The sequence below is a fragment of the Serpula lacrymans genome (assembly GCF_000218685.1).
Source record: "Serpula lacrymans var. lacrymans S7.9 unplaced genomic scaffold SERLAscaffold_13, whole genome shotgun sequence".
NCBI lineage: Eukaryota > Fungi > Basidiomycota > Agaricomycetes > Boletales > Serpulaceae > Serpula > Serpula lacrymans.
This window is the reverse complement of record NW_006763302.1, coordinates 1,204,533-1,226,271: the sequence shown is the minus strand read 5'-3', so window position 1 is coordinate 1,226,271 and position 21,739 is coordinate 1,204,533. Positions and strand designations below refer to the sequence as shown.

General features: G+C 43.5%; 4 protein-coding genes across 4 annotated transcripts; 2 read left to right on the top strand and 2 right to left on the bottom strand.

Annotated features, from left to right (window-relative positions):
* Positions 1-1,625: 1,625 nt before the first annotated feature.
* Positions 1,626-2,890, top strand: SERLADRAFT_400023 (uncharacterized protein; the record flags this gene model as incomplete). Its single annotated transcript, XM_007322715.1, has 1 exon — positions 1,626-2,890. A coding segment is annotated over one exon (334 nt), but the record flags the coding sequence as incomplete, so codon positions are not given.
* A 273-nt stretch (positions 2,891-3,163) lies between these two features.
* Positions 3,164-3,784, top strand: SERLADRAFT_400022 (uncharacterized protein; the record flags this gene model as incomplete). The annotated part of the gene is made up of 2 exons (XM_007322714.1): positions 3,164-3,372; positions 3,433-3,784. One exon carries the CDS (start codon positions 3,577-3,579, stop codon positions 3,751-3,753), a length of 177 nt encoding a protein of 58 aa, XP_007322776.1.
* Positions 3,785-7,499: 3,715 nt separating this feature from the next.
* SERLADRAFT_351877 (uncharacterized protein) lies at positions 7,500-8,123 on the bottom strand (the record flags this gene model as incomplete). The annotated part of the gene is made up of 1 exon (XM_007322713.1): positions 7,500-8,123. One exon carries the CDS (start codon positions 8,121-8,123, stop codon positions 7,500-7,502), a length of 624 nt encoding a protein of 207 aa, XP_007322775.1.
* Positions 8,124-13,535: 5,412 nt separating this feature from the next.
* Positions 13,536-13,982, bottom strand: SERLADRAFT_442169 (uncharacterized protein; the record flags this gene model as incomplete). The annotated part of the gene is made up of 3 exons (XM_007322712.1): positions 13,536-13,729; positions 13,781-13,849; positions 13,910-13,982. The coding sequence occupies 3 exons, from the start codon at positions 13,980-13,982 to the stop codon at positions 13,536-13,538; spliced, it is 336 nt and encodes a 111-aa protein (XP_007322774.1).
* Between the last annotated feature and the right edge of the window lie 7,757 nt (positions 13,983-21,739).

The following is a 21,739-nucleotide window of genomic DNA, read 5'->3' as shown; positions in this document are numbered from 1 at the left end:
CGCACGCAAGTCTGTTGATTGAGTCAATGTTGATACTCTCAACTCTAAATTGTGGGAAATGTTCAGGATTGTATTAGATTAGATATAAATATGCTCATTTGTGAGAATTCTATGTAATTTGGTACAAATTGTTAGTCTTGTCCAAACTAAGGGTGGCGTGCGGGAGCCCCCCATTCGGCACCAATAAAGCTTACAAGGCGAGTCTGAGAATGGTCAGCAGGTACCACAAAATCGGCATGAAACGGCCACATTTACGAGAAACACAGGTCCACTAAAATTTGAGTACATCCTTACATGGCCCCTATGAAATATCAGCAAGGGCAGTCTACTACTTATTCTTTATAAATTGTATGCCTTTCAAAGGCTAAACCAGTGAAGTACTGTAGCATGATAATGATAATAAGGAAGCAATATACAGAAGACCCAAAACTGTGCTAAGAAATAAACTAGACTCGAAAAAAAGCTAGATACCATTCATATTGTCAAAACCCTTATTCCTCGATAAATATATATGTGGCTCCTGCCTGGATAATGACTTTCGAAAGGCAAGTCTGAGGATGCTCTTGCAGTTTGAGTTAGCGCTCGCTGGGTTTCAAGTTGTTGAGTTTATGTTGAATTTCTGCTGATCTCGGGTTTTGGCGAAGTTTCAAGAAGTCGTGTTATTGACACCGAATGAGGGCTCCTGTACGCCACTCTTAGTTCGGATCAGACCTTAGTAGTTACTGATATCGACTGTCATATCAATTTGGTCTGACTGGGGAGACTAACAAATTGTGTCGTTTCCGACTGGGACTGAAGACTACTATCGATCTGAATTCAGCCGTAACCAAACAGATGAACCATGCCCATCATGAAGCTCAAGCTCAGCTGCTACTTTCCGGTGGAGCCACCGTTTTTCACGCAAATCATTTTTGAGGGCAATCTCAAAGTCAAATCACTGTTGAGGGAGGTCCACAAGCAGCTCAAGGAGGAAAGCTATGATGTCCCACTGAGGGACCTTGTGCTGTACAAGGTGTGTCTGCCACCTAGTCTACGATGCCAAATGACTGACCCTGGATAGGCGGATGTCAAGATAGAGCCCGAGGTGGATCTGACAGACCGTGTCATTCAGTGGCTTCGCATCCAGCCAGAGGCAGCCGAGCTCAGTGTTCTACGTAACATTAAAGACGTGTTCACCGAAGCCCTGCCAGATGATACTCTTCATATCATTGTTGCCAATGCTGAGAGTGCGTTTTTTCATGTGTTTCCATACCCCTCCCTAGCCCCCTCACCCCGTTTCAGTCAAGGAGCTACTTGACTTTGTTGACGATCCTCAAGCGCGGTCTCGGATACAGATTAAGAAAAGTACGAGTCCACCCACTTGTCACTTGTTCAATCCTCATTATTTTTGCAGAGCTCGGCAAGCAGTTCGCCAAACTATCATCCAGCCCCTCCCCATCTGCAGTTGTAAGGAGCGCTGATGCATTGGCAAAGTTCCTCAATGCCGATGGCCATCCTGTGTGCCTCGATCAAGTCCCAGCCGCCATGTTCAGCCCGCCACTTGCGCACCTACAACGGGCCCTCGCCGAGCTTGGCGATCTCGAGGTGACCGAACATGATGTCAGCCACGCGTCTAGCTTCCTCAGCAGTACAATCATGTCTTATCACAATGAGGACAGTCGCCGGAACGCCATTCGGCAGCACGTCGACCACTTAATGGGGGAGCCTGGTCAGTGGGAGGAAAGGCTTGACCGGGTGGGGAACATCCAGCCTGATGCGAGTTGGTGGCAAGGTGAGTTCCCTGTCACAATCCTGGAGCTGAAAAATGCCCCTGGTATTGGCGGAGATCCTTTTGTTCAAAGTCTTGCCGACTACAGCAAGATTGTGTCGGACCCCCAGGTGCGGCAGCACGCATCCACGTTCGTATCTCCGTTGACGTGTCCTTTCTAGCTTGCGCACTTTCAAGGATCCTGCAATTTCCCTGTCTTGCTTCTCGGTCTCTCGGGAAATCGGATCGAGATTGGTGTGGCTGTCTGTGTTGGCTCTATCTACGCATCCAGGCTAGTCGCCTTCAATATCACCCCCGGATTTCACTTGTCCGAGAACATCATCCATGCGGCTCGAATCTTCAGGTGCCTTTCATCGTGTCGAGCGGCACTGGCAGCGCACTACCGCGCAGTTCAGGGCAACCACGTAACTATTGCGGCAATCTACCCTGACCCAACCTCAGTATCAGGCAATGCATTGCCGTGCCTGACCTACCACGGTGTCCTCTTGCGAACCGGCGAGCACATTTCGACCAGCTTGCCAGACCTGGGAGTTGGGACCACCGCGCTGTACCGGGCTACCCTTGGTGACGCTGCCACCCCTGATGGTGCTACCGAGGTCGTCGTCAAGTTTGCGAGTCGGTACGGTAAAGCAGCCCACCGCCTCTTATCCGATGCCAAACTGGCCCCAAAGCTCCACTGGTGCGAGCCAATCATCGGGGGCCTTTTTATGGTCGTCATGGACCATCTCGAAGACGGTGCATCAATCTGGCGACTGCGAAACAGTTCAAGGCCCAAACCTGTTCCCGAAGCTGTCTTGAGGGATGTTAAAAGGGCACTAAAGCTCTTGCACGAGAATAGGTTTGTGTTCGGAGACCTGCGTGACACGAATGTTGTTTCTTCCAAGGAGCAAGGGTTTCTCGTTGATTTCGATTGGGCTGGGAAGGAAGGAGAGGACAGATACCCAGCCGCGCTCAATGAAAATAATAAGTGGCATGCCGAGGTTCGTGCGCACGCCGTTATGAGCAAGGCGCATGATGATTATCAGTTCGAACAGTTGGAGGCTCAGCTGAAGTAGTTTGTTGTATCCTTTCAAGACCTTTTGTACCATAGCTCCCAAAATCGCATTACATTTGTCACCCACTCATTTTCACCGGACTTTCACAGAATGTGCAGTTGGGAGGGATAACATGACTGCTAGTTCTCGCACAGGTTTGATATTACAAGTGCAATGGAATAGGCTGCTTGCAGTTGGGAGGGATAACATGACTTCTAGTTCTCGCACAGGTTTGATATTACAAGTGCAATGGAATAGGCTGCTAAAAGCTTGAACGAGCTGTAAGACTTCTCATTTTAATCTGACGTAGTTACTTGCAGATAATCCAAGAGTATAGTGATGCATTGAATCATCTTTATATTCTTGTGGTGCACGTGTAGTAGTACCTAACAATAATTAATAGTATTGAGTAGAGAGGATACTGACAATGAAAAATGGCCATCTATGCTTCCGACTTTTCTTTTTCTTCCTCCGTAGGATCGTGGATAATCCTCATAAAATCCCACCATTGTGGTCCATACAAATAGTACAACACTCCAAAAGTCGCGCCGCTCAAATGCGCATAATATCCTGTACCAGAGCCAGAGATCAGCAAAACAAAATCAAAGCAGTAGCAATACAATCTCTTACTTCCAACCACGCAATATACCAATAGCGTCCAAGGCTATAATAGCACCCACACCTGACTGGATAGGAATCGCAAAGAACGGGAGGAATATGAGGCTGATACTAGCATCAGGGAATGCCAGTGCGCTGAGTGTGACAGCTGCGTAAATGGCGCCTGAAGCCCCTAAAGAGAGAATCTCCTTTGCCGTCGTACCAGCAGCGGATTTGGCAACTGTTCCACCCGCCAGAGTGCCACTAGGTTTCGAGAGTTGCGATACTAGGCGCGGGTATAATACCTTGGTAGACACAGCGTGGCTAGCCAGACCGGAGAAAAGGCCAGCTTAATGAGGAGTGTATAAGTAAATTATGATTGTACATAATTACGTCATATGCCATGTCACTCAAGCCACAATTCTGTCAAATTTAACATACGCAAACAAAATATCGGAACGTTCCGTGTGTCTCAATCTCTGAATGGTTTTTTGCTGGTCTATTGTAGTTGGAACTTCTCGTACAATAAACTACAGGTGAATTATGCTCTTGTCAGATTATAGTGTCCCTGCCTATATTGTATTTCGGTATTCGGTATAATTCTTCTAATCTTGAGTCATCCAGCTTCAGATCCTCTGATGGGTGTACTGTGACAAGTTTTTCATCAAAATCCCTGAGCAGCCGAATCGATCCCCTTTCGCGACCTCTGGACAATGCTACATATGCTCCGAACTTCGAAACCTGAAATGATGGTGTCTTACCTATGTTAACGATAACTGTTTCCAAAGTCTGGCCTTGGGATTTGAAGTCGGTAAAAGCTGTTGCAGGAGTAGTTGCAAATTGAGTGCGTTTAATTTTATGATGTGGCTTGATGTAAAAGGTTGATGCGCTCGGGAACAAAGGGATTGTACCGGAAATAAGGCCGGGGAATATAATAGAGGGTGGGTTTTTTGGCTTGCACACAAGCAACGGGGGGGTGTAGAGCAGGTAAACTTTGGATGTATGTTGATTGGCTATTTCTCTAGGATCCAGTATAATGTCGACAATCTCACCTCACAACCCATTGGCTTGCTCGATTGATGGTGAGATATGTGAGGAATTGATTTTTCTTATCGCATTCCTGTCGTGTTGTGGTTAACAGACTCAATCCCTGTCACTCCTCTTGCCCTTGGACTAGAGATCACAGCCGGTATCTTATTATTTTTATCCTTTTTCTTCTTATTCTCTATTCACACTCACGTCCTATTGTACTTACAACGAAGGAGAAGTGTTTAGGATGGAGTGAAGATGTGTTAGAATCGGGGTAGAATTTCTGGCACTGGTGTGAATAATCGATAATGGCTGAGCTGATGGTGACGTGGGAAAATGATGATAGTGATGTATGGAAGTTCGAAGATATGGAGTAATATCGGATGATATATTGATGGAAGGTTGATGCTCCACTCCTATTGTTGTGGAGAAGGATAAGTGAAGGGGCGGTGAGGATTCAATCTCCCTTTCATCCTCTTGACTATCATTGCGAATAGTATGCATGAGTGTGCGATTATGGTGCATGAGTGTGCGATTATCAGGAGAAAGTGACGAAGCAATAGTAGCATTGGTAGAGGATGGTGATGGGGGTGAGTCACTGATATTTGATGGTAACTGTTGACACGAATATGGGGGTGGTGATTCAGAATCAGTGGATGAGTCATCATTAATTAATCCATTTATATGATTGTGTATCGGCTCCAAATCGGATTCTTGTATTACCTCCACCATCACATTGACTTGACCATTCATATCACGTGATGGAGGTCCATTTATATCTTCATCAGTGGGAATTGGAAATGATTCTGTTTGAGGAAAGAAGCGGATATGTGCAGTTCCTGAGCGACTGATAATGGATTGTGCTCTTCCAGGTCCATGATTCTGGTCAAATCGCAAATGAGCATGGAGCAGGACATAATCAGCATAAAGGTTGTGGTTTTCATCGAAGCCATGGTGTCCTCTCATGACATAGTCTGAAGTCAGTGAGAGTGAACTCATGTTGTGACTATATCGAAGGTTGTTCAGTAGACCAAAGATAGCAGACCTTTCATCTTCCCTGATTGAGCGAATAAAGTCAAAGAATGTTTCAAAGGTGCTGGCATTGGGGATAGGGATAGGGGCTTCAATAGTTTCTTCTAGACAAGTTTCCAGGTCTTCCAGTGCTCTGAGAGTGCTAGAATTTTCAATTGAACCAATTGGGGAATTATCTGGAACAGGCACAGTTTTTTCTTCTGGGGTGACACTTTCAGCAGCAGTTTCCAGTTCATCGGTATTTCCATCGAGATCTTCTCCATTGAAGTCATAGTCCGTGACTAAGAAGCTGGATACTGTATTGGATACTCCAGATACTGGTTTGACATAGTGAATAGGACAATGATCTGATGATACCTTGACTTCAAGGGCTGGGTTTTTGATTTTGCCATCCTTTCTGAAGACGAGATAAGTGCCATTAAGTCTTTCTTCAATGCTGACATAGTTCCCATGTGTCCATGGTTGTCCAAGAAGTAGATCGTATCCAGTGTCTTTTCCAACAAAGATATTGGCATAAGTTTTGACTTCTCCGCAGTATAAAGCCACATTGTTGACTAGACCATCAAGTCTACCAAATCCTCCATTGGCATCTTTGACTACAGGTTGAATACTAGTATCCATGGGAAGGCGAATGAGATTTTCCCAAATAGTGCGGCTGACTATATTGAGAGCAGACCCTGAATCAACAATAGCTGTAATAGTTTCTCCATTAGAGGTAACAGGAACATGAATAAGGTCGGCATGAGTGATGGCAAAAAGTGATTCAGCTGTCAAGCTTTGGGGTTTGTTGTCTAGTCCAAAATTAACGCGCTTGGGTTTCATCATTTCTTGGAGATTCTGGGAAACTTTTTTTGATAGACCAATGACATTACCAATAGATAGGGGGATAGGGGTGCTGAGAATTTGATCAATGATGGCTTTGGAGTCAAGATTCTGTGAAAGTGTAGATGAAGTCTTGAGTAGTTCTTCTGTTATCGGCAGGGGGATTCTTCTTGGTGGTCTGGGAAGCGTCTTCCATGATTACATCGTCATTAGTGGGATCAAAGATAGGCTGTGCAATATCAAATATGTGTGGTTTTGATGGAACAGGGGCTATGGTTGGAGCGACAGGCTTCTCTTCTTCTTTATTCTTTCCTTTTACAGCTTTGGCCCAATCTGGTTTAGGAGGAATGTAGACACCATCAAAGACTTGCTTGTGCTTCTCCTTAGACACTCTGTCTGGACAATCCACTGCATAGACAGGTTCTTCATCTGAACCAGAATCAGAGTCAGCTACTTCAGCAATGGACATGAAAGAAGTCGTAGTGAGGAGGTTAGACTTGGGGATAGTGCGATGTACAGCAGTTGCTATGGGTTCCTCTCTTGATCGCATGATTCTGGACCCATCAGACATGACAAAGCGACCAGTGTCATCCTTCTTAATGATTCCCTTTGACAGTAAGTCAAGCATATCTGCGCATTCATTAACTCCATGACCAGTTTTTCCGCATCCATAGCAAAGGAAGGGAACACGAGGTGCTGTAGGCAGAGTGGCAGTGGGTGAAGTAGCAGGCTGAGTGGGTAAGTTACTGCTTCCTTGAGAGGATCGAGATGGTCTGGCTGACTGGTTCATGAAAGTGGGAGGGCAAAGTATAAGTCTAGCATCAGTGTCAAGTTTGATAGCACAATAGTAGAGCAGAGGATAGTTGGGATCTTCGATTGTCATAGAACCCAACTTCTTGATAAGTGTTTCTACTTCATCTTGCTTGACAGCAGTGTGCTCTTCTTTGTCTAAGGAATGAAGGGTTTTCTTCAACTTGGAAGGACTCAACAGCTTTCTCTCTTTCTCTGTCTCAGAGGTGTGCTTTTTCTCTTTCTTCTGCTTGGTGGTTTTCCTGATATAACGAGGTGGTTCTGCCTCTTTGTCAGAGTCAGAAGAATCGTCTGAAGAACTGGAAAAGCTCTCTGAATCCGAGTCTGAATCCGAATCATCAGAGTCAAAATATTCATCATCAAAGTGATCTCTGCGAAGGACATGCTCTACAGCTTTGACAACATCATCAAAAGCAAAAGTCTGAGAGAGCATCAAAGCGATCTCTGCAAAGGACATGCTCTACAGCTTTGACAACATCATCAAAAGCAAAAGGCTGAGAGAGATCAAGGGTAGGATCCCTCTGAAGGAGTCTGTTTTCAACGCGATGACGAAGGGTTTTGGATAGTCCTTTCCAGAAAAAGCGATTGAATACGTCCTGGGTGATTTTAGATTTGGCAAGAAGCCATCCTCCAACACGAACATACTTCCTCATGTAGCTCTTGAAATCGTCCAGAGAGCCCATTTTCTTCTCGTGCGAAGCATCAACCAGCTGTTTAAGATGATGCTCTTTAAATTTGGCCTCTGCTTTTGCAGCATCAAAGTACTGGAGAATTTTGTCTTTGAGACTGTTCCATGAGGGCGTAATGAAGTGCTTCATTCCTTCAATAATTTCGCAAACATATGTGGAGCAGTATTGGAGAATGCTTGAGCATTTTTCATCGTCAGCAGTGACATTGTTTGCATGACAGATACGTTCATAGTGGAGAACAAAATCCCTGACACGAGTATAGTCTCCCTTGAACTTCTTAGGAGCATAATGAGTGCCAGGAATTGGCATAGTGATGACTGAGAGAGTAGTAGGTTGATTCATAGTGGAAAATATAGGGGGTAAACGTGAAGCTTGCTGAGTAGAAGCTGGTACAGAAATTGAGTTACTGGAAGAGAGGGATGGGACAGATAAAGCGGTGGGTGAGATAGAAGGTGTAGATGATAAATTAGACAGTGATGGCAATGAAATGGTTGGTATTTAGCTTGAAGGAAACCACCCCTCGCGGTGGGCTCCAATTGTCAATGATGAGAACTGTTGTTAGAAAACCACACACAAAAACAAACTAACAAACAATCCTCCCAGATTCCACGGAATTTGTTTATGGGCTTTGCCTCCTAGAACATTGGGTGCTCTGGTTGTTTGTGGGGTGGTATGTATGAAGGTCCTTCAAAGTAAAACCCAGAGATGTATGGGTGTGGGTTTTGAGGAGGAGGGATAGTTAAATTGATAGAAGATGGGGGCTTAATGACAAGTATAGATGAGCACTACCTTGCTAATCGTAGCACAAAGTAGGTTTGAGAATGACAAAGATGACGAGGTGACAAGGTTCCCAGTGATAGCAGGCTCCTGACGCACAAACTGTAGTGCTCAGAAGGACTCTAAACGAAAGGGATGACAGTGACTTTCAAAAATGAGGAGTGATGATGACAGCAGATAGCAGTGGTAACAGTGGGAAGTATTGTGACCACACTGGATCACAAGTAGCAGAGTAGTGAACTTGAGATTTAGAGAAAAAGTCTGGAATCGAGTTCTTTGTTGTTTTTACAAGGTAAAATACAGGAGTTTATATAGTGAAAAGAAAGGTAGGCAATGCACAGTATAGCTGTGCAAAAAGAATGAGAAAGAACATGAAGGAAGGAATATATGCTGACAAATCCTGCGTAGTTGCTACAGGATAAGATCATCAAAATAAGGGAAAGAAAGGGATAGAACAATGAATGCTGTGAGTAATGTTACAGGTTTGTACAGCCATAAAGTAAAGTCCAATAGCAAAAAGAGAGCAGGAAAATCATGATGTCATGGGAAGATGCAGTAAAAAAAAGGGCAAGGAAAAACACTATTAGTATCAACACAGTTCCTTTATTGTCAGTCAGCCATTCTAAAAAAATATGTGTCCATAAAAATGATTCAAAAATCAAAAATAATTGCACTGCAAATGAATGTTCTGCTGAAAAAAAAGAAACTGGAGCCACCGGTCCACCACCTAGTCCAAATCCGACAGTTCCATGGCTTTACCAATAGACTGGTTGTGTTGGACCACCTGATCAAACGAGGGAGGGAGAGGAGTAGTTCCAATTTGGAACAAGTGAGTCCCAGGCAGCGTGTGGTAGGTGTAGCTGTAGCGAAGACGATGGACAAAAGATAAGTGTACCCAAGTGAATGGGACAGCAATGAACATGGGCAACGCAAGGGGATGAATCTTCTCCAGCTCAAAAACTACCCACCCACGCTCCAACCAGGCAAGACGAGCGACCGATGTTTTGATAGTATATGATGGCAGATCGACGTCATGAAGATGGACCTGTTGCCCTATTTGGACCGGCCGCCGGGGCTTTGCTGATATCAGCAGTGGCACGTGGTAGTCAATGGATTGGCGACGGAAGCGGATAGGAAGTGGTGACATCAGAAATGGTAGGGGTGCAAATAAGATGAGGAGGAGGAGGGTGGAGGTGACAAAAAAGTGAATTAGAATGGGGATCCAGAAATGACTGTCAGGTGAGAATAAAAAGGAGAGGAAGGGGCCCATGGTGGGGCTAGGCAAAGGAAGGGGAGTGAAGGAAACGACAAAAGCGAGGGCGCAATGCAATGTGTAGCCAGTGGCGACGCAAAAATTTGTTGAAATGCCGAAACGTGGAGGGTACCGAATAGAAAAGCAAAGGTGAGCGTGACTGGATTGCCTAATAGAGGTGATGCTGATCAGCCACAAGTTCGAAAAAGGCAATATTAATTACTATTCCACGTGGCACTGTGCCTGTGTGGCGCAAAGGCGAGTCTTTTTGAATACTTGCTTCGTTATTGACACCTGTCCTTGCTACCAATCAACTTTGGTGCATGACAACACTGCCTGGGACTCACTTGTTCCAAATACGGACTACTCCTCTCCCTCCCTTGTTTGACCAGGTGGTCCAACACAACCAGTCCATTGGTAAGGCCATGGAACTGTCAGATTTGGACTAGGTGGTGGACCGATGGCTCTAGTTTCTTTTTTTCAGCAGAACATTCATTTACAGTGCAATTAATTTTGATTTTTGAATCATTTTTATGGACACATATTTCTTAGAATGCCTGACTGACAATAAAGGAATTGTGTTGATACTGATAGTGTTCCGCCTTGCCTTTTTTTACTGCATCTTCCCATCACATCATGATTTTCCTGCTCTTTTTTTGCTTTTGGACTTTACTTTATGGCTGTACAAATCTGTGACATTACTCACAGCATTCATTGTTCTATCCCTTTTTGTCCTTTTTTTGACAATCTTATCCTGTACTACCTATGCAGAATTTGTCAGCGTACATTCCTTCCTTCATATTCTTTCTCATTCTTTTTACACAGCTATACTGTGCATAGCCTACTTTTCTTTCACTATATAAACCCCTGTATTTTATCTTGTAAAAAAACAAGAACACGAATCCAGACTTCTTCTCTAATCTGAAGTTCACTACTCACTACTACTTGTGATCCAGTGTGGTCACAACATTTCCCACTACTACCACTGTTAACTGCTGTCATCGTCACTCGTCACTTTTTGAAAGTCATTGTCATCCCTTTTGATTAGAGTCCTTCTGAGCACTACAGTCTGTGCATCAGGAGCCTGCTATCACTGGGAACTTTGTCACCTCGTCATCTTGTCATTCTCAAACCTACCTTGTGCTACAATTAGCAAGGTAGTGCTTGTCTATACTCGCCACAAAGCCCCTATCTTCTATAATCCAACTATCCCTCCTCCTCAAAACCCACACCCATACACCTCTGGGTTTTACTTTGAAGGATCTTTATACGTACCACCCCATGAACAACCAGACCACTCCACTGTTCTAGGAGGCAAAGCCCATAAACAAGTTTCGTGGAATCTGGGAGGATTGTGTGTTAGTTTGTTTTGTGTGTGGTTTTTCTAACAATAGTTCTCATCATTGACAATGTGTTCTCTGAATTGTGTAGTTTGTAGCAAATCTTTCATTATCAATGACGTTGGAGCTCCTGATAACAATATTATCATGTGGGGATGAAGTGTTCCCCGTCCTTGTGCTTCCACCGTACCTAAAAAAGTGTTTTTTTCACCAAATACTCCTTTGCTTTGGCTTATCCTGTGGCATACCACCAGCGTCAGGACTTGGTGTGACCTGGCAGAATTTGACTTGTAAGCTCCGCCTGATTTGGTCTGTGAGTGCCCCTGTGACCCAGTGACCAGAAATTGCAGAACCATTCCAAAACATGTGTCGTCTTTTTGGTTTTGTTCCGCTACTCCAATGCTTCAAGTTCTTGCTTATTTTTCTACATAGGCAGCTAGAAAACTAAAAAATATATCTACTGGTCAAGTTTTGACAGTCTAAAGCTCAACAACTGGTGGGTTATTCAACTTCTCCCCAGACCAATTGCACCTATTGTCCAACGATAGTATAAATTTATTCATATTTGTTGTAATTTGAGCACACCATATCCTCAGAGCAATGAAATATCATGGCCCTCTGGGGCAGACCTGGACCCGGCATTTACCGATTTGCATTCAACAATTGGTGCTGATGATCGGTTTTTTGACTTGCAAATCCTTTTTTTTGTTTTCTTTGTATTGCAAGACAGAATGTGTCAAACTCTTTACTGGCATGATATTTTGATTGGGTGTGTCAGACATTGCGCCATTTAGCGGCATGAGCGCCGATCATTTGGAGTGCACCCAACCACGAAAGAGAATCACAAAATAGCATGGGGAAGGCAAGTGATGAACCGGACCAACAACCGAGAAAAACCACCTAAAACAATTGCCTGGATCCTACAACAGGAATAATCACAGAGTAACGCACGACTATCAGTCAAACAACTGCGCGCACTTTCTATCTACTTTCATGGACAATACAAACATATAGAGGGCTACAAGAGATATTAAAAGAGCTTTCTGCAGATATATCTTCAAGTCAGCAGGAAACAGAAGCAGTCATTGTGACTGAACAAGACATAGAAGATGCAGACAGACAACAAGAAACTCCTGCGGAACAATTGTATGCAGCATGTGCAATCAACATTGCAGAAGACATTGGGATTTTCACAGAGACAAAAGCCTGCGACGGTCTATAAAGCACCTTGTAAAGCAGTTCAGCATTGTGAGCGCAAATATGTTGACAATTTAGAAATATTTCTAACAAACATCAGCAACAATACAATACTTGCAGGGTTGGAAAAATACAATGCTTGGATTGCCCATGTACGAGACACCTGAAGGACAAGAAAATGTTCAGGATATGGCAATCATTCAAAATAGCAAAAATCAAACAACTCCCACAGTAGTTGCACAACCTAACCCCATTAACATAAGCATGCACAATACTCATATCCAACACTTGAACGTAGACCAATGTATGGCACATGACATAATAGCAAACAGCACACAGAATTACCTGAATGGGTTGAAGACCAACCAAATACTCATGGTTATAAATGGGCAAGGTGGCACGGGGAAGACAACGATGTTGAATGCAATATCCAACACGTTCAAAAGATTAGGTGCAACACATCTTCTAGCCAAAACAGCAATGACCGGCGTGGCTGCAAGTTTGATCAATGGATCCACGTTACTATCCTTTAAATCCTAACAAAGTTTTGATGACAATCTTTACTATCAGATGAAAGAATTGAGCAGCCGCATACGGATCCAATGCTACAGCATGTGACCTGGCCGTCAAGTTAGGGCCTGCCGTGGAAATGAAGTCATCTAGATTGATTTCTGCACCTGTAAAAACCTGGGCTATAGGATTATGAGAATCAGAAGGGTTTATCCTCAATCAAATTGATGGTGGATTTTTCATAATGGTGAATCCCCAAACTTGTTTTTGAAGTTTAATCCTGGATTCATCTGTACCCATTACTTTAGCCCTGATGGTGGATAAGTGCCTTTTGAGTGATCTTATGGTAGGGTTTGATATGGTCTTCTTTTGGCCCTCCTCTTTGCTTGCAATTGCAAAGTCTGAGATGTTTAATGATCATGTGGCTTCTTCATTTTGATGGAATGTGTTTTTGCTAAGTTGTAAACATGCAGACCGACAGACTTGTCTCTTCTGTATAACCCCAAATGCTCGGGACATGAATTGATGATCCAGTTGAAACCTCTTATCTCCATAGTGTAATGCCCATTGCACATGGAGTTCATAAGTGACCTTTTTTTTCTTGTTCGTTTCAAAGCCACCCTGCCCATATGGAAACAACCAAGGGAAAGTACCAAGCATGTGATTAGGATCCTCTGCTTATCCCTCATAATTCATCCCTTCCTCATCAGTCCAAGGGTATTCATTGACAAACAGTAATCCTCTGATTGAATAACCTCCTTTTTTCAGATCTTTTGATACATTCGCCAATGCATGAGCAAGTAGTCCATTTTCTTGAATGTCGCTTCCAGATGCATTGACCACTCCTAGAGTTTGTAATGGTATGGTAGCCTCTTTGGGATAATTTAATAGCTGACCATGTGAGACTACGCAAATTTTCTTACCTTGCTCGGCAGAGCTGTGTTCATCTTCATCATCCTCCATATCTGTAACTCCTGAAATGTTCAGATTCTCTGCAAGTCACTGGGTATGAGCTTATTTCCCCGCTAAATGTTGACAATCCTTATCTTCACTTCCGTCTGGTACATAGTTTGAACGTTCTATCTCAAGTTGATCAATGTCAGACGAATATTGAACATTGTCCATTAGCTCTGGAGGAACATTATTATCTGGTAGCAATGCAATCTTCACTGATTATTATATCAGAGTATAATGGGCTGTTATGCTGCAGGAACTTCAGTGCATCTTGCACAGCATTTCTTTGTACTAGGAATAGGCCATTCATGCATCTTTCAGGTATATTCTTTGGCCCAACAATTGTCACTCCAACAGTTGACGAAAGCACACTAAGACTGTGTGGTAAGATTGGATTGGCTACCATGTTGAGAATGTCCTTGGTTGGCAATCAGTATGTCGATACATTTTCCCTGATTCCACTATTCAAACCTTTGGCATCCCAATCTTTTGCACCAATTTTTTTTGGATAAAGCTTGATGACATGTACCACTGAGAAATATCATGGTATCAACCTCCTCTCAGTGATTGTTAACCTGCTCAGCTCAACAGGTACTTCACCCATCCATAAACCATTTGCTAGTGAAAGTCTTGGTATTGTTTACAATGTGGTGAATAGGGAAACAGGCAGCTTTTGTGAGGTATTGACGAGACTAGGATCTTTGTTAAGCCATAAGCAAACATCAATCTTCCGCATACAGCACATATATCTTGTTTAAGTGCAGCGTTATTTGTCTGTTGTATAAATTGGCGGATATGTCCCTTGCTTTTTTCTGTATCCCCAACATCCAGAAATTTTTTGTAAGCCCGTGATGGTCCATTTGATGGGGAGGTTCTTCATCTTCTCCCATTACACTCCTACTTCTTTTTCGATTCATACTATGTGAACCCCTTTTTTCTTCTACAGCAGTAACATATAATGCACACCATTCTTCAGGTAATTTCTCAATGACCTCAATTAGTAATTGTTTTGACCTTTTTTGCTCCCTAGTGAATGTAAAGAATTTGATATGCGCAATATATGCTCTATTGTCAGAACTGAGAACATAGACATGATGTTTTGTCGTTGTAAAGAGTTTTGTTGCAGTCAGCCCTTCATCTTTTCCAAATTGTTCAAAACTGATGACCTGTAGAACGTGACGTCTACATTATAGTCTAGACCAGTTCTCTTATGTGGATCATGTGGAGTTTGAGTCCAGACCAAGTCATCATTTCAACTGATGATGATGGCAACCACTGGTTCTACAATTACAACGTCATCCACACTAAAGAGGTAAAGTGCCTCCTAATTTATATTATTTAAATGAATACTTCAACACAGATTTTTTTCAGCTCTTCCTTCTTACCCTTGCCATCATATTTGATGCTGTCTCTTATCGTAACAACATCCGCAGCCTCTCCACTTATGTTGCATGTGCAGTATTCTTGTCCTGCATGGGCTGGAAACAATTAGGCAACGGTCATGGGGTTATCACCAAGCAAACAGGCGATGTTGATGATAAGAACTGTTGTTAGAAAACCACACACAAAAACAAACTAACACACAATCATCCCAGATTCCACGGAACTTGTTTATGGGCTTTGCCTCCTAGAACAGTGGAGTGGTCTGGTTGTTCGTGGGGTGGTACGTATAAAGATCCTTCAAAGTAAAACCCAGAGAGGTATGGGTGTGGGTTTTGAGGAGGAGGGATAGTTGAATTTATAGAAGATGGGGGCTTTGTGATGAGTATAGACGAGCACTACCTTGCTAATCGTAGCACAAGGTAGGTTTGAGAATGACAAAGATGACGAGGTGACGAGGTTCCCAGTGATAGCAGGCTCCTGATGCACAAACTGTAGTGCTCAGAAGGACTCTAATCGAAAGGGATGACAGTGACTTTCAAAAATGACGAGTGACGATGACAGCAGATAGTAGTGGTAGCAGTGGGAAGTATTGTGACCACACTGGATCACAAGTAGCAGAGTAGTGAACTTGAGATTTAGAGAAGAAGTCTGGAATCGAGTTCTTTGTTGTTTTTACAAGGTAAAATACAGGGGTTTATATAGTGAAAAGAAAAGCAGGCTATGCACAGTATAGCTGCGCAAAAAGAATGAGAAAGAACATGAAGGAAGGAATGTACGCTGACAAATCCTGCGTAGTTGCTACAGGATGAGATCATCAAAATAAGGGAAAGAAAGGGATAGAACAATGAATGCTGTGAGTAATGTTACAGGTTTGTACAGCCATAAAGTAAAGTCCAATAGCAAAAAGAGAGCAGGAAAATCATGATGTCATGGGAAGATGCAGTAAAAAAAAGGGCAAGGAAAAACACTATTAGTATCAACACAGTTCCTTTATTGTCAGTCAGCCATTCTAAAAAAATATGTGTCCATAAAAATGATTCAAAAATCAAAAATAATTGCACTGCAAATGAATGTTCTGCTGAAAAAAAAGAAACTGGAGCCACCGGTCCACCACCTAGTCCAAATCCGACAGTTCCATGGCCTTACCAATGGACTGGTTGTGTTGGACCACCTGATCAAACGAGGGAGGGAGAGGAGTAGTTCCAATTTGGAACAAGTGAGTCCCAGGCAGCGTGTGGTAGGTGTAGCTGTAGCGAAGACGATGGACAAAGGATAAGTGTACCCAAGTGAATGGGACAGCAATGAACATGGGCAACGCAAGGGGATGAATCTTCTCCAGCTCAAAAACTACCCACCCACGCTCCAACCAGGCAAGACGAGTGACCGATGTTTTGATAGTATGTGATGGCAAATCGACGTCATGAAGATGGACCTGTTGCCCTATTTGGACCGGCCGCCGGGGCTTTGCTGATATCAGCAGTGGCACGTGGTAGTCAACGGATCGGCGACGGAAGCGGATAGGAAGTGGTGACATCAGAAATGGTGAGGGTGCAAATAATATGAGGAGGAGGAGGGTGGAGGTGACGAACAAGTGGACTAGAATGGGGATCCAGAAACGACCGTCGGGTGAGAATAAAAAGGAGAGGAAGGGGCCCATGGTGGGGCTAGGCAAAGGAAGGGGAGTGAAGGAAACGACAAAAGCGAGGGCGCAATGCAATGTGTAGCCAGTGGCGACGCGAAAATTTGCCAAAATGCCAAAACACGGAAAGTACCGGATGGAAAAGCAAAGGTGAGCGTGACTGGATTGCCTAATAGAGGTGGTGCTGATCAGCCACAAGTTCAAAACAGGCAATATTAATTACTATTCCACGTGGCACTGTGCCTGTGTGGCGCAAAGGCGAGTCTTTTCGAATATTCGCTTCGTTATTGACACCTGTCCATGCTACCAATCAATTTTGGTGCATGACAACGGTTAACCCACCGCTCATCACAACAACAATGCAGTGCCCTATCAAAACTGAAAATATATGTGAGTTAGCCAATCATCATGAATAACTATGCTAAATCTACCTGAAGACATCCACCAACTTGCTGCAAATAATCATACAGTCAAATATTTTGAAGAACATGAAGAGTTATTTTACATAACTAAGTACATCGCAAAACAGGAGACAAAAGAGGAGTAGGTGTACTAAATGTGAATGTAACATGTGTTGTATTATGTAAGCAAGCAATGTCAGAGTCAGCGCCTTGCGACAACCCCTAGTAGTAAACATTACCTGCAACATAAAATGCCAAGAAATGCCATCTCGTAGTTGACTCTTGGTAGTCTGTTGGACCTCTTTGCTGCTCTCTGGCAAGGTAAAGGGTGGCAGCAGAACCTGGAAGCTAGTTTCAGAAAGAAACAGCATGATTGACATTAATGACGACCTTACCAAAGCTTATAAGAGCCATTGAATTAGCCACAAGATGTAAGAACAAGCAATGGCTTCAAATATACCAATATATGAGTCTGTGACACATGCGAAAGACCTCAAGGCATACCTGAATACACTCATTAACAGAGTGTAGGATAGCCCAGATATTGGGTGATGCATAAAGCTTCTGTGTATCGATGGGACCAACCTTTGATGGTGTTTCAGCTTATACGGTAACTACGACTTTTCAAGGACAGCTGATCATATTTCATTCATTATATCTTGTGCCTCAGATTCATCAATGCCACTAACCCTCAAGCACTTGAACCCGGAGGAACATTCACAATGGGTAGGTGACGTGGTGTAGACTTGGTAACAACATCTCATCTTGTTTTTTTCTGCTCGTAGAGTCTCTCAACCAAAGCTTGTACACTGGTACTATTGACTATCAGAATATCCCCAATACCCCTTTATACTGGATCTTACCGATGACCTGTGCATTGCATCAACCTGGGTCTGACTGCTTTGATAAACTGAACTTTATGGATTATTAGCTATGACCGTTCAGGGCAACTCTGTCAGCATTCCTACCGGTTCAGCATCGTACTCCACTATTGACACCGGCACTACACTCGTCGGTGGTCCATCAAGTGCCATTCAGAGCATCTTTGCACAAATCCTAGGGTCAAATCTTAGTGGACCTGTTCACCATTTGGATGATGCAAAGAGCCATCCATTTGAAAAGAAAAATAGTTATGGGAGAAATATCTTGAAAAAAGTATTTTTGTTTTCAAGCTTTTTTTCCAGATTTTTCTCATATATATATTTGGCTATGCACCCAGTGATTGCTGAAGAACAACCACCTGTTACTAATAAAACTATGTGAAACTCAGCTGCTGCCCAAGAGGCTATAGAATTGACTGAGGTATTTCTATACTAAACCCCCTACTACTTATAGTTGGAGGTGCTACTTGCTACAGTATAATGACTCCTAGGAGTACAATTGTGACTCCATGGAGTGGTGGCTATGCTCCATGGAGAACAATGGCTGCTTTGGCAGAGACTGGGTTTATCCGGTTTTGTCAACTTACATAGCATTCATTATTCTATCCCTTTCTTTTCCTTATTTTGACAATCTTATCCTATACTACCTATGCAGGATTTGTCAGCATACATTTTTTCCTTCATGTTCTTTCTCATTCTTTTGGCACAGCTATACTGTGCATAGCCTACCTTTCTTTTTACTATATAAACCCCTGTATTTTACATAAAACAACAAAAAATCCAATCCAGACTTCTTTTCTAATCTCAAGCTCACTACTCTGCTACTTGTGATCCAGTGTGGTCATAACACTTCCCACTGCTACCACTGTTAACTGCTGTCATTGTCACTCGTCACTTTTGAACGTCATTGTCATCCCTTTCAATTAGAGTCCTTCTGAGCACTACAGTCTGTGCATCAGGAGCCTGCTACCACTAGGAACCTCATTATCTTGTCATTCTCAAACCTACCTTGTGTTACAATTAGCAAGGTAGTGCTTGTCCAAACTCGCCACAAAGCCCCTATCTTCTTTATTCCAACTATCCCTATCTTCTTTATTCCAACTATCCCTCCTCCTCAAAACCCACACCCATACATCTCTGGGTTTGACTTTGAAGGATTGTTATACATACCACCCCACAAACAACCAGAGCACCCACTGTTCTAGGAGGCAAAGCCCATAAACAAGTTCCGTGGAATCTGGGAGGATTGTGTGTTAGTTTGTTTTTGTGTGGTTTTTCTAACTACAGTTCTCATCATCGACAGCGATACATCTCTCTGTGAGCCGGCTTTTCCCATCTCACTAACTGTCGTCAAGCCTGATAGAAAGCTAGCTTCATCACCAGCTCCCTCATCCTCTTTACCTCCCCTATCTTGTTCTCCCTCTCTTATTTGTCCTGCTACCATCCGGTTGTTGGCTCTATTGTGTTCAGACCACAAACATTCAACAGGTATGCATAATTTCTTTGACAGACTGTCTTTGCCTTTTATCTGGGCACTTACCAGAGGCTGAACGATCCATGGCTATCCGACTTTGGTACTCAGTGACTTCCACAGCGTGCAACCACAAGACCCTACAATTATTTGAAGGCAACCCTGGTACTTGAGTCATTATTGCAACGGTAGCCTTTGGGATGGGAATTAATAGGAGGAATATCCAAAAGGTAGTAAATTATGGTTTACCTTCTTTGTTGAGCAGCTTGGTGCAGCAAAAAGGATGGGCAGGGCAAAATCCAGATGATGATGCTGTCTGCATAACCTATGTAGAAGTGTCAGTTATCAGCAACATCACTGTGCACCTACAAGGAAAAATGTTGAAGCCACAATGAGTCAAATGTAAACAAACAGTCCAAACAACACCAGCAAGTGAGCCAGAAATGGAACCCAACTTGGTGCACTTTTTCAGCAATCATGTAAATGGCAGCTGCCTGCAGGTCGCTATCAACAACACTTACCAGAATCCAGGCGATCAATCACTCACTGATTGCCTCACTGCGAGGCGTTCATCTCTGTGTAGCCTGTGAGAACCGTACCATCCACCTGCAGCTATGTATGGCCAACTGCCTACTGAACTCAAACTTCCCCAACCAGCTTCACTGCAGCTCCCAGAATCCACTCAAGCAAAGGGCAAGTGCAAAGTCTTCAGTCCTTCACTCCCGCTGCCACTCACCAAAAACATGGTCAAGCATGCCCAAAAGTCATTGATGGACTTCACTGCTCAGTGCTGGGCTCTCAAGACAGGCCCTTTGTATTGCTGGATTCCCTTCAGTGCCTTCTGGACTGAAGGTGTCCTCTCAGCTCTCATGCACCATTTCCACCTTGTTTGGTTGCCTACCTACCTTTGCAATCTCATTGCCAACTGAATATACCTTGAAAAAGATGGCAAGGCATGGTGGGGTTTTCTGGAGAGCCTCATTTGCCGCTACAATGCTCAAGTCCTCAAGAGCAAGGTCAACCGGCAGAAACAGGCAGCAGTGATAAGGGCTCAAACTAAGAAAAAAAAAGGTAAGTACTTTATATGATTGGTTTTCCCAACTTAGTGCTAACTCAATCTAGCTAAGGAGGCATGGGCCTTGCAACCACAAGCCAAAGAAAACTTGCCATCTATGCTTGCACCCACATCCATCCTATCACCACCATCCCATTGCAACTTCATTGCCACATCTGTAACGACCAAAAATTTGTTACTCTGGCGCACAACTCAGACAAAGCTATAAAGGTAGTGAGGGGAGTGATTACCCTTGGGATAGGACCAAGTTAGTTGTGGGTAAACAACAGGTTTGTTTGTACATATGTACTATACAGTTGATGAAGGCAGTAGCTGATGATGTCATAGGGAACAGCCCGTGTGACCAGCTCCACTGCGTGAAATACTTGTATTCTAAAAATAAAGAAACACAGTGCAGCGCAAAAAGGTGGAGTTTAAACAAAAGGGAAAGTGTTGCATAGCACAGTGTGTAAAAACTACAGAAGAAAGTTGAAGAGGAGAAATTTAAAGGTCCAAAAATTGTGTTATTGTAACAACATCTCTAGAGATGTACAATGCATGCCTAGAATTGCCCCCTCTCCCTCAGTAAGTATCTTTCATTTATTGGTGGTGATGCACCCCTTTTTGTACCCTTGCAAGCCTATCTCTTCCCTCTCCACCCACTTCTGGCTCAAAAGTGCAAGCTCGAAGCTGCATCACCTGCTATAGCAGTCAAACAAACCTGGAGGGACTAAGTATTATGGGTGTTGTTACAATAACACATTTTTGGACCTTTAATTTTCATTCTCCTCTTTAGCCTTTTACTGTAGTTTTCACACTCCGTGCCATGCGGCACTTTTCCTTTTGTTCAAACTCCACTTTTTTGCGCCGCACTGCCTTTCTTCTTATTTTAGCTACAAGTCTCTCATGCAGTGGAGCTGGTCACACAGGCTAGGCCCTATGACATCATCAGCCACTGCCTCTATCAACTGTACAGTACACATGTACAAACAAACCTGTAGTAGTATATATAGACCAATAGATCCAGGAGACTCCTCAGTGAGTCCTCCTGTTGTTAACCAACAAACTCACTGCAGCCTAAGGGGTAACCACTCCCATC